This window comes from Balaenoptera acutorostrata, chromosome 17, assembly GCF_949987535.1.
Source record: "Balaenoptera acutorostrata chromosome 17, mBalAcu1.1, whole genome shotgun sequence".
Classification (NCBI taxonomy): Eukaryota; Metazoa; Chordata; class Mammalia; order Artiodactyla; family Balaenopteridae; genus Balaenoptera; species Balaenoptera acutorostrata.
In genome coordinates, this window is record NC_080080.1 from 37,092,409 (window position 1) to 37,108,039 (window position 15,631).

Sequence of the window (15,631 nt, forward strand, 5' to 3'; positions counted from 1 at the left end):
TTAAATGATAACCATTGTTATCACTGTAAGTACATTTATAACTTTAGTATGTGTTTTGTAACCATTACAATAGGACCTACTTCATAAGCTTGTTGTGAAGATCAAATGGACTGATATATGTGAACGGACTTTTAAAAAGTTCAGCACAATATTATTCAGCCATAAAAAGGAATGAAGTTCTGACACATGCTACAACATGCATGAACCTTGAAAACATTATGCTAAGTGAAATAAGCCAGACACAAAAGGACAAATGTTGTATGATTCCACTTACATGAGATGCCTGGAGTAGGCAGATTCAGAGACAGAAAGTACAATAGAGGTTACCAGGAGTTGGGGAGAGGGGAGAATGGGGAGTTATGGGTTTAGAGTATCTGTTCAGGATGACGAAACATTTCTGGAAATAGATAGTGGTTATGGTTTTACAACATTGTGAATGCATTTAATGCCACTGAATTGTACTGAAAAATGGCAAATTTTAAGTAGAGCAGAAAGGAAATGCTAGGTTCCTGTGCCATTTTCAACAAAAATATTATCACTAACATCCAGAGTGAGACAGAGACAAATCAGGACATCTGATCTGTTCAGGTTTTTAAAACTGTGCTTAAATTTGCAAAGTTTCACATACTACTAGGATTAATATGTATATTTTACACTTAGCAAATTTTCAAAAGAGGTGATTAATCTAGGGTTGACAATATGATTGTCCTAAGATCTGGACAGTTAGATTACCTTCTGTATAAAGAAGATTAACAATTTTATTTCATTTTTGACCTGGATTTAGACCCAAGATGGGCTTGCTTAACTGGTGCTCCCCTCTCATAAACAGTTGCAAAGTACGCTTTGAGATACATACTTGTGTTTGAGAATTTATAGCCCATTGAAGATGTAAAAGTGGATACACATGTGCCCTCACACAGAGACAAGACATTCAGCATTTAGAAAACTATGTGTAGAAACAGACAATTACCAGAACCTTAGAAAAGGGACTGTTTCTTTGGGCTTTGGCAGGAACCCTCACGGCTCACTGACCTGTGTTCCCTGATTGTTGATGTCGATGGCGTCGCTCCACTCACTCGTCATTTCCTCCAGCAATTCTACTCTCAAAAGGAGGCTGGGGAGTAAGTCTCTGGTCCTGCAGTCTGGGTAACTGGAAAACTGATGATACAGCTCATGATGAATTGAGCACTCAGGAGGAATTCTTCTGCAATAAACCTCACACTTTGGAATATCTAAAATTGAAAAAAAGAAAGGCATATGCAGACTTAGGCCTTGAAGAAAAAGACTTGGGGATGTTAAACGTAATGGGGCAAGAGAAACTTCTCAAAGAAGCTCACTTTTATTTAAGGATCACAGGTAACTACGAAGTCAAAAACCTCCAGAAAGAATATAGGTTTTGTATTATTTAAATTCAATACAATAACATATACCTTTAGTATTTTCCTTTATAAGTACTGTTACTGGACATCTGTTGTGGAAAATTATTCGAGGACTAGGGTCTTCTGAGAGGGTTAAATAAGTCACTCCAAAGTGCTCTTGATAAGTAAGTGCTATAGCCCTAGAACAGAATCAGATCAAAGGATAGAAATGGTTTAGAAAAAAATGCATGCTTTCTCTCCTGATAACATGTTTATTTGGATTTGCAATATTCAGAACCTCTATAACACCTTCTCTCTTATACATCAGAAGAAATGTTTTCCAGAGAGTGGATGGTCATCCACTCATCTATTACCTGCCAAACACTAATGATAGGTTTACTAATTTTTTCTGACAGTAGTAAACATTTTTATCATAAAATATTCAAAAAAATGTGAAAAATCATATACACACTACTATATTTAAAACAGATAGCCAACAAAGACCTACTGTATAGCACAGGGAACTCTGCTCAATCCTATAACAACCTAAATGGGAAAAGAATTTGAAAAAGAATATGTATAACGGAATCACTTTGCTGTACACTTGAAACTAACAAAACATTGTTAATCAACTATACTCCAATATAAAATAAAAATTAAAAAAAAATTAGGTTAAAAATATAAATAAAATAAACCCCCCATAACTCCTACCACTCGGAGAGAATTACAGATATCCTTGTGCTAGCTTTTCCTCCCGCTCTTTTTTCCTCTGTGCATATGTGCCTTAATCTCTTCAGATGGGGTGACTTCCTCCTCAAAAGTGCTGGTAAATTTTGGCAAAGGAGGAGTTGATGTGCTTCTAGAAGGACGACTAGAGAATCTGGGTACTTGCTCTTTTTTAATTCTAAAGGTAGGTATGCTCAATATGTTTGTTGTCAATTTTTGCCAATCATCATGCTTTACAGGATCTCCATTTTGACTACGAAGAGCAAAGCTGTATTTACGATTTGGCCTCAGAGAAACTGCTGTGTGGCCATAGGCTGACCTCTACAATGGACAGAGAGAAAGGCTCCAATTTAGACCTAGAGACTACCAAAAAGTATTTCATATCAAAGCAGGAAAAAAATTCTCTCTGAAGTTTAAATTCTGTGGACCGATTGTTGAAATTAATCAAAGAAATCAGATATTTGCCTAATGTGGCCCTCAGTTTACACTTATTATAAGGGGTCAATGACACACTAAAGAATTTCCCATTCATTACCTATTCTGTTCGCCAGTGTGAGTTCTTCCCAAAGACTGTATTTGTCTGAAATGTCAAGGTGAACTGTCGATTAGTATTTGGGGAAATCATATTACTGACTAACACCATGACATGTGCACTGTTGGCCTGGGGGGAGGAGAGAGGAGAGGAGATGGAACACTCTCCGAGTATCAGTCTTTGGATTAACACCGAAGTTCTTCTCCCAGCCTGACTGTGGAAGAGCCAGGCAAGCCAACCACAGAGAATGCTCTACCGATAGCCAAGAGAGCTGGGGTCAAGACTAAAATATGGCACTTCCAATTTACTATTTAGCTTAATATTTATAGATAAAGATTTAAATTATATTAATAAAATCTTAGAATTTTAAACTTAATTTCTAAGTGTTTTAGTTTACATTTTGTCTCTCAGTTTTAAAAATAAGTTTTGTGGGCTTCCCTGGTGGCGCAGTGGTTGAGAGTCTGCCTGCTAATGCAGGGGACACGGGTTCGAGCCCTGGTCTGGGAAGATCCCACATGCCACGGAGCAGCTGGGCCCGTGAGCCACAATTGCTGAGCCTGCGCGTCTGGAGCCTGTGCCCCGCGACGGGAGGGGCCGCGATAGAGAAAGGCCCGCGCACCGCGATGAAGAGCGGTCCCCGCACCGCGATGAAGAGTGGCCCCCGCTTGCCGCAACTGGAGAAAGCCCTCGCACGAACCGAAGACCCAACACAGCCAAAAATAAATAAATAAATAAATAAATAAATAAGAAAATCCTTTAAAAAAAAAAAATAAGTTTTGTTTTCTACACATAGGTTCACATTGCTTTCAAAAATACTTCCTTAAACTTACCACACTTAATTGATGGAAATGTTCTATATGTTGATTGTATCAATGCCAATATCCCAGTTGTGATATTATAGTTTAGTTTTGCAAGATGGGGGAACTGGGTAAGGGATACATGGGACCTCTCTGTATTATTTCCTATAACTGTATGTGAATCTACGATTATCTCAAAATAACACTTACTAGAGAATGGACTTGAGGACACGGGGAGGGGGAAGGGTAAGCTAGGACAAAGTGAGAGAGTGGCATGGACATATATACACTACCAAACGTAAAATAGATAGCTAGTGGGAAGCAGCCGCATAGCACAGGGAGATCAGCTCAGTGCTTTGTGACCACCTAGAGGGGTGGGATAGGGAGGGTGGGAGGGAGGGAGACGCAAGAGGGAAGAGATATGGGAACATATGTGTGTGTATTACTGACTCACTTTGTTATAAAGCAGAAACTAACACACCATTGTAAAGCAATTATACTCCAATAAATATATTAAAAAAACTTTTTTTTTATTGAAGTATGGTTGATTTACAATATTATGTAAGTTTCAGGTGTACAGCACAGCGATTCAGTTATTTACATATATTCTTTTTCAGATTCTTTTCCCTTATAGGTTATTACATAATGGTGAGTATAGTTCCCTGTGCTATACAGTAGGTTCTTGTTGGTTATCTATTTTATACAGAGTAGTGTGCATATGTTAATTCCCAGCCTCCTAATTTATCCCTCCCCCCACCCCGCTTCGGAAACAATAAGTTTTTTTTAAATAAATTTATTTATTTATTATTTATTTCTGGCTGCATTGGGTCTTCCTTGCTGCGCACGGGCTTTCTCTAGTTGCAGCAAGCGGGGGCTACTCTTCGTTGCGGTGCACGGGCTTCTCATTGTGGTGGCTTCTCTTGTTGCGGAGCACGGGCTCTAGGCACACGGGCTTCAGTAGCTGTGGCACGTGGGCTCAGTAGTTGTGGCTCATGAGCTCTAGAGCACAGGCTCAGTAGTTGTGGCACACGGGCTCAGTAGTTGTGGCTCATAGGCTCTAGAGCGCAGGCTCAGTAGTTGTGGCGCGTGGGCTTAGTTGCTCCACGGCATGTGGGATCTTTCCGGACCAGGGCTCGAACCCGCGTCCCCTGCATTGGCAGGCGGATTCTTAAGCACTGCGCCGAAGTCCCAAGTTTGTTTTAATTAAAAAAAAAAAAAACTCACCACACTTAACTTCTCCAACCAGAACATAAGGACAAAACATTCCTCTCGAGTTAGGGGTGAAAAGTGTTTATAAAATCATGGATGTTTGTGAGTGTTGTGAAAGAAGAAGGGATGTGTGTAGGGAACAGAGCCTTACTGTTAAGGATAACTCGAGTTAGGAAGTTATCTTTTAAAATATTACTACTAGAAATCTCTATATACATCAAAGTTAAGATGGCTAAAATCTCAAATAAAGTCTATAAATTCATAATCACGAAAAAAGGTACCTCTCATAAGGTTACAATATGTTTTCTTTTGTACTTTTTATATATACCATAAATAAGTTATTCCTGACAGCTACAGAAAGGACATATTGCATGCAAAACGACCGCAAAATAAAAGTCCGGTATGAACAAACCATTACATGTCTCTGGCTTGATTCTGTGGTTGCTATTTGCATAATTGGTAATTGGTAATTGGAGTAACTTGCGTGCAGGAACAACCACAGAACAGAGTCTTCTGTGACTTGTGTTTATCTAAGTTATCTCTCTTAATGACTTGAAAAAATTCCATTTTGAAGTAAAAGTAAAATATGGGAAAAGAAAAGGTTTTCCAACTTGACTCTCTCATATTTTAACCCTTACTTCTTATCACTTGACAGAGGCCAAGAAGCCATAAAAGAAGGCGATCTTTTCATTATGATAGATTTCTGCTATCCTATGGTATAAACATCACATTTCCCCCTAATAGAAGCTGCATAAGGGAAAAATCTCATCAGTAGTACACTGGGACAACCCATGTGTGATCATAACGTTTGCCCAGTTGTATACAAAATCTAGAAGCCATGAAAAATAAAAGCAAAACCTAATTTTACGTGTGGTGAGCACTGCAACTATTCTCCTATTTCTCCCGGCACCTGGATGAAGCAAAGAAGGACATTCACATAAATGTAAAATACCTGGTACAGAATCCATTTTCCCTACAGTTCCCGAAGGGCACTGCCACACTCTGTCTGGGAAACTCTTGTCTAACTATAGCTGGCAGGCTCCAGCACTGGGAGCTGTCGGCAACTGCGGCAGGAGAGAAGGCCAGCAAGATCTGTTTCTGAAGCAGGGATGCGTCCAGCGCTGACTGACTGATGTCAGGCATTAAGTCCCAGCAAGGAAGGGAGCTGGATTTCACAGCAGGCTGCTCACCACCTGGGCAAATGCTGAAAGTAGCGCTGTCTGGAACATGAAAATACTGAAGGAAGAAAAGACAGTGCAGAGAGAGCACAGTTACTACAGTCCTACAGAGAAGCTAAACTTTTTAAAGCACAGCTTCTGAGAAACCATAACGTATATTCTCAGGAGGTGGCCAGGTGGGGGACATGGGAATATTAGAAATCCTGTTCCCACGAGAAAGCTCTAATGAGACAATTACAAGGAGCAAGAAGAACAGGGTCGGCTTTTCTAGGCATAATGAAACATGATAAAACTGGTGTGATTTCAAAGGCGAGGCAAAGTTCTCAATACCCCCAGGTATTGCAAAGAAAAGGCCATGCCATGTGGTAGCAATGTTGTTTGTTGGGAGGGAGTCCTCCCAGAGAGGTGTGGCTGGCCTGAAAGGGTGGCACCCCGGGGGACCTTGCGCAGAAGAGATCGGAATGAGATACAGAAGGGTAAACTGGGGGCTCAGAAGACAAATTTTTTTGAAGGCTCATCCTGAGGGAGCAGGAAACTCTGATCTCCAACCCTCTGCTGGAATTCCACATGGTTTCTGGCACATTAGAGAGTCTCAGGATTGTAGACATAAAAAGGACCTTTAGAGATAATTTATTTGGCCCTCCTCTTTCACAGCTGAGGAAGCTGCTTCCCAGAGTGCAGATGATTTGTCCAGCATCGCAAAGCCAGTGTGTGGCAAAGCCGAGCCAGAAGCCAGGCTTCCTCCTTCGCTCTTGGCTGTTTCTCCCACTGTCCCAGACAGTCTCCCTGAGAGGGTAGGGATTACCATGTCTCTGAACAATTCCCACACCTGCCCGAAGCAGGGTCAGGGCTGATAAAGGGGGCCCCCTCAGCTGCAGAAAGAATGGGGGCCTCCCCCTTCTCTCAAGGAGCCCACTGTGATGCTGGTGTTGAGGTGGCTGGTGGCAATGCTCCTTTCCTGAGTGCCCAGCCTTTTTACTCATATTACCTCATTTAACCTTCACCCCAAACCTGCAACGAATGCAAAATTATGCCCCTCTTCAGATGAGGAAGTGTCAGTGTCGAAAACCCTGACACAATGCCTCAGGAAGCCCTAGGGTGGGGAGAAGCAGGAAAATTATCAGGGCTCATGCTGGTTCTTTCCTCAAATCCTTGCCTACAATGCAATTACTGTTGACCTCTACTACCCACCAGGGTACTTCTGGTCACCTATTTATTTTATCAATACTTCAGCGAACCAAGATGAAATTCTATTATTCTGACATTTTTATAAATACTATAATGCACTGTAGGCTTAGAAGAATAAGACTTTCATCCTAGTGTATTGCTCTAATGTAATTTTTAGGAGCTGAAAGTAAGGGCTAACAATAAATTCAGATGAAAGTAAAGAAAAATAATACTTTTCTATATGATGGTTTCAATAGCGTAAAACAATAGCATACCACTTAGCATATTCTGTTTTCAAATCCTTTTAAAATATCTCCTTACTGTCTTAAAATTAAACTGTTCATCTGAACTGTATAAAGAATTGAATAAAAAAATCCTTCTTGGATTCATTGTCCGCGTATTCTGCCATAGAGACGTTAACATAAATGAGCTGGTACATTTTCACATTTCCTCTCCTCACGGACACAGAGCTCAGTGCTCCCAGATCTGGGGCTCCGTTGGGGCTGAGCCTTCACACACGGCTCCTGCAGGCACGGTGGCCTGCGAGGCAGATGTTCTTTTCCAGGAGCCTCGGAGCCAGGCCTCAGGCCTGCTTCCCGCCGGTGGGGCCTTGTGTTAGTGAGCGCTGGCAGAGAGCGCTGCAGCCTCGGGGCAGACGGGGCCGGCAGCACCCAGCTGCCAGTGGGTCCCGGTCTCCTGCTTGGTAGGACGTCTCCTCATTAATTACCTTGGAAGTGATCACCATGGCATCCATGGTTTTAATGAAAGCAAAAATAAATGAATCTTTACCTATATTCAGTGTTAGCTTTTGATTTGTTCCAGGTTAAAAAAAAGTTCGTACTCATTATTATTGATTTATGAAAACTTAGACAAAACAATCATCTTTGAATTGCTTACCTCCTTTCCAGAGTGGGGTCTGGCGATAGATAACTGTGGTTTATAAAATATCTGATACGGTGTATTATTGATTATTGTAGTCTTGTCTTCAACCTGAATAATTTGTATGCCTTGCTGTACCATGGAGGAAATGCAGAACTGGCATAACTGCAGGACAATTGAGGAAAGAGTAATTTTAAAAATATTATATGGGTGTTGTATGAAAGGAGAGAAGGTTAGCACTCCCCTTGACAAGGATGGAAGAGGCACATACGGTTAAGGCACTGCCACCTACTCGTGGCATCTAACCACTGTTTTTTTGTTTATTCTGCCCAATCTTTAGAGTATTTTGACTCACCAATCATGTATTTCATCAATTAATTAATGAAAATATTAACAACTTCTAAACAACAGAACATAATACATAAATTCAAATTAAATCTGATACTTAAGTGGGTGCTTCCAAAGGGAGAAAAATATATTATATGGCATATAAAGACCTCTTGATTATTTTTAAAAGTCATTTTATCCATTGGTTTGCCCAGGACAGTATCAATTTTATCTTCTGTTCCAGAGGATTTAGTAGCATTCCCTTTCAGTCTCAAAACTGTCTTGGTCCCTAAAAAGGGTCACTATTTACTCTTCAACAGGGTGCTTTAGCAAACCGGTTACTTTTACTGCTATTGTATAGTGACAGAGACTTGTTTTCAAGTTATTAAACCAATTCCCTCACAAAATATTTATTTATAAAGCACTTATACATAAACAGATGCCACTTATCCTTTTCAACATAAAGAACTCAATCCGGCATTCCCCTTCTCCTCCTCATGCTCATCCTAGCAGCTATCTCACTGAATGTGTACCTGCACCAAGGGGAGTTCTGAGAACTTAAATAATGATGACGATGATGAAGAAAATAGTAACAGCTGACCCTCATATATTGCTTTCTTGTGCTCCACCTGTTGAAAGTACTTTATGCATATGAATTCACAGAATGCTCACTACACCCACATGGGGTAGCTACTATATTATCCCCATTTTACAGAAGAGAAAAAACAAGGCACAAAGAGGTAAGCAACTTGCCCATGGTCACAAAGATAAAGCGGGTCTAAGGGCTGGAATTAGAAACCATGCAGACTGGCTCCCCGGTGCTGCTCTTAACCACGGAGTGTATCATCTCATCGTCCTATCACGTTGTATGAGGAACTGATGCTCAGAGAAGATATTACTTGCCTAAAGATATCCATCTAGCAAGTGGTAACGTCAAGACAGAAGTTCTCAGAGTGTGGTCGGGGAACCCTTGGAGGAGACGGTCTTTGAGATTCTTTCAGGGGGGCCCAAGGTCAAAACTAATTTTAAAATAATAATAAGGTGCTATTTGTCTTTTTCACTCTAATTTTCACAGGAGCGTACAGTGGAGTTTTCCAGAGGCTATATGACATATGATGTCATCATGCTCATGGCTAATGAAATGTATGTTTGTGAATTCTTGTGTTTAAAATTTTCTCTGTTTTAATTTCTAATTTGATAAATATCAAATAGATATAATCCACATAAACAAAAGGTTTCTGGAGGTCCTCGGTATTTTTTAAGAGTGTAAAGGGGTCCAAAGGCTAAAAAGTTTGAGAATCACTACTAGAGAATAATGAGATATAAATATAATAATATTATATTTTCCAACAGTTCATTCATTCCTTCACTAACATTTATTCGCACTTGCTGTGGCCACTTTGCGAGGTGCTGGAGGTACTAGGTGTTTGACTGCATATCATAACTTTTTTTCCAGGTTTTGGTGGTAGTTCTCAACTTACAACTATTCAACTTTGGGTGATTCACGCTTACAGCTCTTTGCCATTTACACCCGTGTTACAGTATTTTGGCCGGCAGAGCATAAACATGTGTTGCCCAGACAACTTTGAGGAAATGGATACCAGCCTTGAATACTGAAGACCTACTACTTTGTATCAGAGAAATTTATTTTTAAAAAGTCACCAAATGACCCTAACTTTTCTCAAGAGGCTCTTTGAAGATGCCTGTCAAAATCTAGCTTCTCCCCAGAGAAAGGTCATTCTGAATTATACTACTCTGATGAAGCATCCCTTCTTTTTCAGATTTGGGACAGCTAAAATAACGAAGATATCATTAAGTACAGCATGAGATTTCTACACGGTACACTATGATACTTACTTCATACATACAGTTTAATGTGATTTGTTACTATATTATTCAGCTTAACTGGTTTTCATATACTACTTTAGAAAAGATTCATGTTGAAAAGCACATACCACTTATATTTAGTTAAATAACTTTTTTTTTCTTTTTTTGTATTCATCTTCATAAACATGGGTACCAGTCCGCTGTTCAATAATACAACTCCACATCATTTTGCTCAGGATGCCCTTTCCAGAAATATAACCTTTGCTGCAGGAGCCTTTGTCCTTTCACTCAATACTCAGAATATTAGCAGCTCTACCTCCTGCTCTAAAACAAGGAGGCCAAGTACAACTTGTGGATATTTTGGAATAAGTTCACTTTTTTCCCCTACATACAATAAATCAAGTGACTGCTGAGTGTTCTGAAATAGAGTGGTTATTGGATAAACTATGTGACACAGCTTTTATCACTAGTAAGGGAAAAAAAAAACGACTGTAAAACAGAGAGGTCTAAGAAATCACGTTACACTGTTAAAAATTGTTTGGAACAAGTAATACCAAAAAGGGATTAAAAAAGAAAAGGGTAGACTCATTTTAAACAGGTTGAGGGGATGGCATGCTATCCCCCAAGCCACACAGACTTTTATCGACTTTGATCCTACCTTCTGATGTCCTGGGAAAGCACCAAGTCTTATTTCGGCAGCAACAAACCCTTCTTCATCCAATGACACAACTTCACCATTACCTCCATCTTTCCACTTTGGAGATGTCAGGTTATGGACCAGTTTAATTGCTACTGACTTGTGCACAGTGTTTGTATTTGCCCAGTATATTCCAATTTGAAAAGCTTCCTGGAAAAGTAATGCCTCAATTATAAAGTATTTTTCTTAAGTTTGATATTTTTACCTCAATTTGTAGGAATCTTTCATATTATGTACTAGGCCTACTTAGGCAACCAAATCCCTTTTTTTTGTAATGGCAACATACATTTTATTTTAGTTCCCAGTGCTTTCTCTGAATCACAATGGAATTCATATTTATGGAAGGAGGGAAAAAAACATCAATCTAAACTGTGACTACCCTATATACCAAAGGCTTAAAAACTGAAGGTTTCATTTCATTTGACAAAAGAATAATATGCAACACTACGTACATGTAGGTCAACATTCCAATTCCTTAAGGTAACATCATATGATTGTTTAAAAAAAAAAAAGGAAAAATGCAATTGAGTAAAGATGTTTATAAACCGGAGTTCAAAAAAAAAAAAGAAAAAAAAAGGACTCTCAAATTATTCCCTCTCAGGAAAACATTTTATTTAGAAATTCCTTGTACTCTATTTTCTTACAGATTTATGTGCCTTCTTGAACTGGGCTAGCCTTATCAAGAAAGTTCTCCTGTAATGGAATATAAAATCTTCCTATGAAATTCTGTTTTACAATTAAGTTTTTCTTCCCTAGTTATTAATGATTCTATGCTGTTATCACTAATGGGGGGCATCCATGATTATGGACAGGCAAGTCCACTTATAAAGGAAAAGGGGCCTTGACAAAAATAGCTGTTCAGAAATCTTTAATTCTTATCCATCTTGCACATCTCTGAGAGTTTCTGTAAGAACCACAAAAATATCTAGGGGGTGGGTTAGCAGAGAATATGGCTCTATGTTCTTAACATATCCTGAGTAGGCAAATCCTAATACTTGTCAAACATCCTATATGCAATGGAAATGAGAATGTAACTAGTACAAGTTATCAAATTTAATGATAACTCAAGCATGAATACTGCTGATGGGGAAAAAAAAAAAAGACATCTGAGATGTCTTTGAATATCAAAGAACATTCCATACCCCTTACATATGCGTCTAGGAGGACAGTTTTCCACAACTGATTGATTCTGTTAAGAACATAAATGCAACCTCAGAATAAAAGCTGGTTGTTGAAAGGAAAGAATTCCTATTAGTTTAAAGAAAAAAGTTATAGTACCTGAAAATTAGGAGGGATAATAATTTTGCCAGCAGGAACCTGTAGAACAATCTTCTCTCCCTCAAACAGCCAGAGGTCCCACTTGGACTGATTGATGAGCAGGGCCCAGGGTAGCAGCTCTATCAACAAGGTCCTCACATATGGCTTCCAGGCTGACAGCTTCACTCGCATTGGGCTGTCCCACTGGCTCAGCTGCTCATTCCTGTGCCAAATACCACATCCAAGAGACTCAGTGAAACATGATGACTTCAGGATTCATGAAATGTGTTTAAGGATTCCAGACACACAATGCTCCTGTATGACACCTCTTCACACCAGAGTCATGCAATGCTAAATTTGCATCCAGGAGAAAGAAACTTTTCATGCAATTATGTTCGAGATTAAGAATGAAGCAATCTACAGAATACATCTACTAGGTGATAAAAGGTCAGAAGCTGACAGATACGTGCAAACATCTTCTGTTTTAAAATGTTTTTATGGTATCTAAGATTTTTGTGAATGGTCATTTACTTCTTAATATTGAGAAGTGTTTGTAGAAAAAGACTGCTAGAGAACATTACCTGTCAGAGTCCTTTTTATTATAGGGCCATGTGGGTTGAAGGGACTTTTCTGGCCCATAGAATTCGTCAAGGGTCTGAGTAACTGTGCCTCCGGGGTGTATCTTAGTGGCTATTTGCTTAATGAGGGATGTTGAGATGGGAACAGCACAATGTGAAGGATCATCTTCTTCTCTAGGAAATGGAAAGAAAACACAAGAATGATTATCAGATGTATTACAAACCAATATTTTTTTTGGTGAGAGTGAGTCAATTTTTTGGTGCTTTAGGGATGATGACACAGTTTGGGGAATTATCTGGGCCGTGGCCTTTCCTCCCCAGTGCTTGGGTGGAGATCTCTTGTTGCTCTACAGAAATTATGTGTCAATTAAATTTTCTGATCATCCCTCTTATTTATATCTAAAGGGGCTGAATTTTATCTTAAACTGTAGAAGAGAATAAGAGAATACTAGGCAGGGCAATTTAAAAATAACATTCTCATAAGATAAGAAATCATACAAAAAACTCTATCCTCCCTTACCCCCTCAGTAGGACAAAGTTACTTTTCTACTGAATCTCTCTTAAGAAAATGTAAGGACTTTCCCAGTACCTTGCTTGAAATGTTAGGTGATGTACAAGGTCAGGTTCTATGTTTTGCAGTGGTTTTTCCTGTCCTTTTCCTGGAATAATTTGTGTTTCACTCAATCCCAGACTTCTTTTCTCCAAATGTATGATAATGGGGTCTGGAAGATGACTCCTCATGATAAAAAGAGGGCTGAACACAATCTATAGAAATAAAAGGACAGAACAACTTTCATATTTGCTTTGTTGCAGTATTCCAGCTGTTTGACGCTGAAACAAACTTGTAATAAATCTCTTCCCTGGGTCACTCTGACCTTAATTTATTTCAGAACAGGAAAGGTCAAAGTCATATGCCATATTTTAGGATTAGAAAGCACTTACCATTCGTTGTTGCACTTGAGAGCTGGGTTCTAAAGTCAAAACTGTGCACCAGACATAAATAATAGAACTGTTTGAAGATGGCACCTGCACATGAGATAGAAAACGGTTCTATTAAATACTAAACAGTTTACTAATTAATCAAAATAAGGCACAGATATAATATCCATTTGGAGGATACAAAAAGTTTAAAGTTACAGAAAAAAGCCGTTTAAAAACAAAGAATAAGCAAAAACAGACTTCATTATGGCATAAAGTGAATGTGCAGTGAGTCAATGGGGCCAATTCTTTCCATAAAGATGAAGGGATTTGTATGTGGAGAGACTGATATAAGAGCGAGTGGGAGAACAAAAGAGAGGATTTGTCCTTTATGGGAATGAAAGTGATGATGGTGGAGATTGAGAAAGAGATAAAAAAGTAGCAGATCATCATAAAGCTTCTCAAGTGGGGAGGACACCCTTTATTCCCTCCCGTCCCTCCAAAGCCCTTGTGCATCAGAATCTTTTTCGAGATATAAATCATCTCCATCTGGGAGGGGTAGAGTCTTGGCTATGAGAACTACTGGAACTGATACAAACGTGTTGTCGTGGGATGGGGACAAAAAAGTTTGAGAAATAATATTCAAAGCCTTTTTATATTATTTCAGGCCTCCCCTCTTCTGTATATATCATTTATTAATAAATTATGTGCTGTACTGAATAAAGAACATAACGAGAAATTTCAAATTTTAAAGCTGCTCTATTCTGGATTGTACTACTTCTCATACCTGAATGACAACACTATACTCAGGGGTCTTGGATTCCAGACACACGTCTCTTGACCAATCTTCATCTCCTTTGGCCTTCACACACAACTCGGTCAGTTCGCTGTCTTCTAGTATGTACGAAGGCAATTTCTGTTTGGCTGTGAGGCAGTCAAAATGTTCTCGAACCACAGCTTGTCCATCTTGACCAATGTAATGTTGAACGACTTTTAGTTCTATGCTTTGAGACAAGTAACTACAGATAATCTGTCTTCCACAGATGATAATCTGAAAGACAATCAATCAATCCATCAATCAATAAGACTTCATCAATTGGAAATACAGGGAAACCTTGGAGATACTGCAGGTTTGGTTCCAGATCAACACAATATAGCAAATATTGCAACAAAGGGAGTCAGATCAATTTTTTGGTTTCCCAGTGCATATGAAGGTTATGTTTACACTATACTGTAATCTATTAAGTATTCAAAGCATTATGTCTAAAAACATTTAAATATCTTAATTAAAAAAATTTTTTTTGCTAAAAAATGCTAACCATCATCTGAGTCTTCGGCGAGTTGTAATCTTTTTGCAATAGTAACTTCAAAGGTCACTGATCACAGATCACCGTAACAAAGATAATAATAAATGGAAACGTTTGAAATATTGCGAGAACTAGCAAAATGTGACACAGAGACACGAAGCAAGCCAATGCTGTTGGATTGCTTGATGCAGGGTTGCCACAAACTTTCAACTGATGAAAATGTAGTATCTGCAAAACTCAATAGAGCAAAGCACAATAAAACAAGGTATGCCTTGTTCAGACAGAGTAAACTATGCTGATTTTAATGGAAAGAAAATGAAATCGTTAGCTTATTTAGAGAGTACAAGAAGAAGAAGAGGCTTCCAAGAAGAGAAGGGACTTTGCTTTGGTCATGTTGAGTTTGCAGTATTCAAAGGACAGACATGTAGGCAGGATCCATGCCCAGCTACAGATGCTGGTCATGTGCTTGAGAGTGAAGGTGGGATTGGAGATGGAAGACTTGTGAAATTAAAGCCTCACAAATGTGTGCGGACAGGAAGACAGTTTACCTGGAAAAGAGGGTGGAGGCTCAAACCCAGTAACTGACCAAGACTTTAGGTACAGACTCAGGGTGAGAAGCCAGAGAAGGGACGGAGGAGTGTCAGGAGAAAGCAGGGCTGCTGAAGCCACGAGAGAAGAGACTGACTGGAGGTGGTGGTCGATGGTATCAAACAATGTAGCAGTCAAAAAGGAAGGGGACTGGAAACAAGACTTCAGCTCTCATAGCTGATATGACAATTGTGATCAATTTATTCCCTGAGGCTGATTTCCAAGGGTTTATTGCACTCTTATGCAATACGAAATCTCTGTATAAACTGATAATACAAACAACTTT

The 15,631-nt window shown here is 39.2% G+C and overlaps 1 protein-coding gene and 1 pseudogene across 10 annotated transcripts in view; one reads left to right on the top strand and one right to left on the bottom strand.

Moving 5' to 3' along the window:
- The window catches only part of VPS13B (vacuolar protein sorting 13 homolog B), a 769,553-nt gene that overhangs the window by 39,780 nt on the left and 714,142 nt on the right, over positions 1–15,631 (bottom strand). For all 10 annotated transcript variants that reach the window (XM_057531718.1, XM_057531717.1, XM_057531723.1 and 7 more), the window contains 10 exons: positions 14,238–14,501; positions 13,475–13,558; positions 13,122–13,297; positions 12,536–12,706; positions 11,976–12,177; positions 10,659–10,847; positions 7,865–8,011; positions 5,575–5,858; positions 1,431–1,558; positions 1,033–1,232 (listed from right to left, as the gene is read on the bottom strand). In XM_057531718.1, the coding sequence (XP_057387701.1) occupies positions 1,033–1,232; positions 1,431–1,558; positions 5,575–5,858; positions 7,865–8,011; positions 10,659–10,847; positions 11,976–12,177; positions 12,536–12,706; positions 13,122–13,297; positions 13,475–13,558; positions 14,238–14,501 (1,845 nt within the window). The remainder of the gene's footprint in view (positions 1–1,032; positions 1,233–1,430; positions 1,559–5,574; positions 5,859–7,864; positions 8,012–10,658; positions 10,848–11,975; positions 12,178–12,535; positions 12,707–13,121; positions 13,298–13,474; positions 13,559–14,237; positions 14,502–15,631) is intronic.
- On the top strand, positions 8,057–8,163 carry LOC114236631 (U6atac minor spliceosomal RNA; annotated as a pseudogene).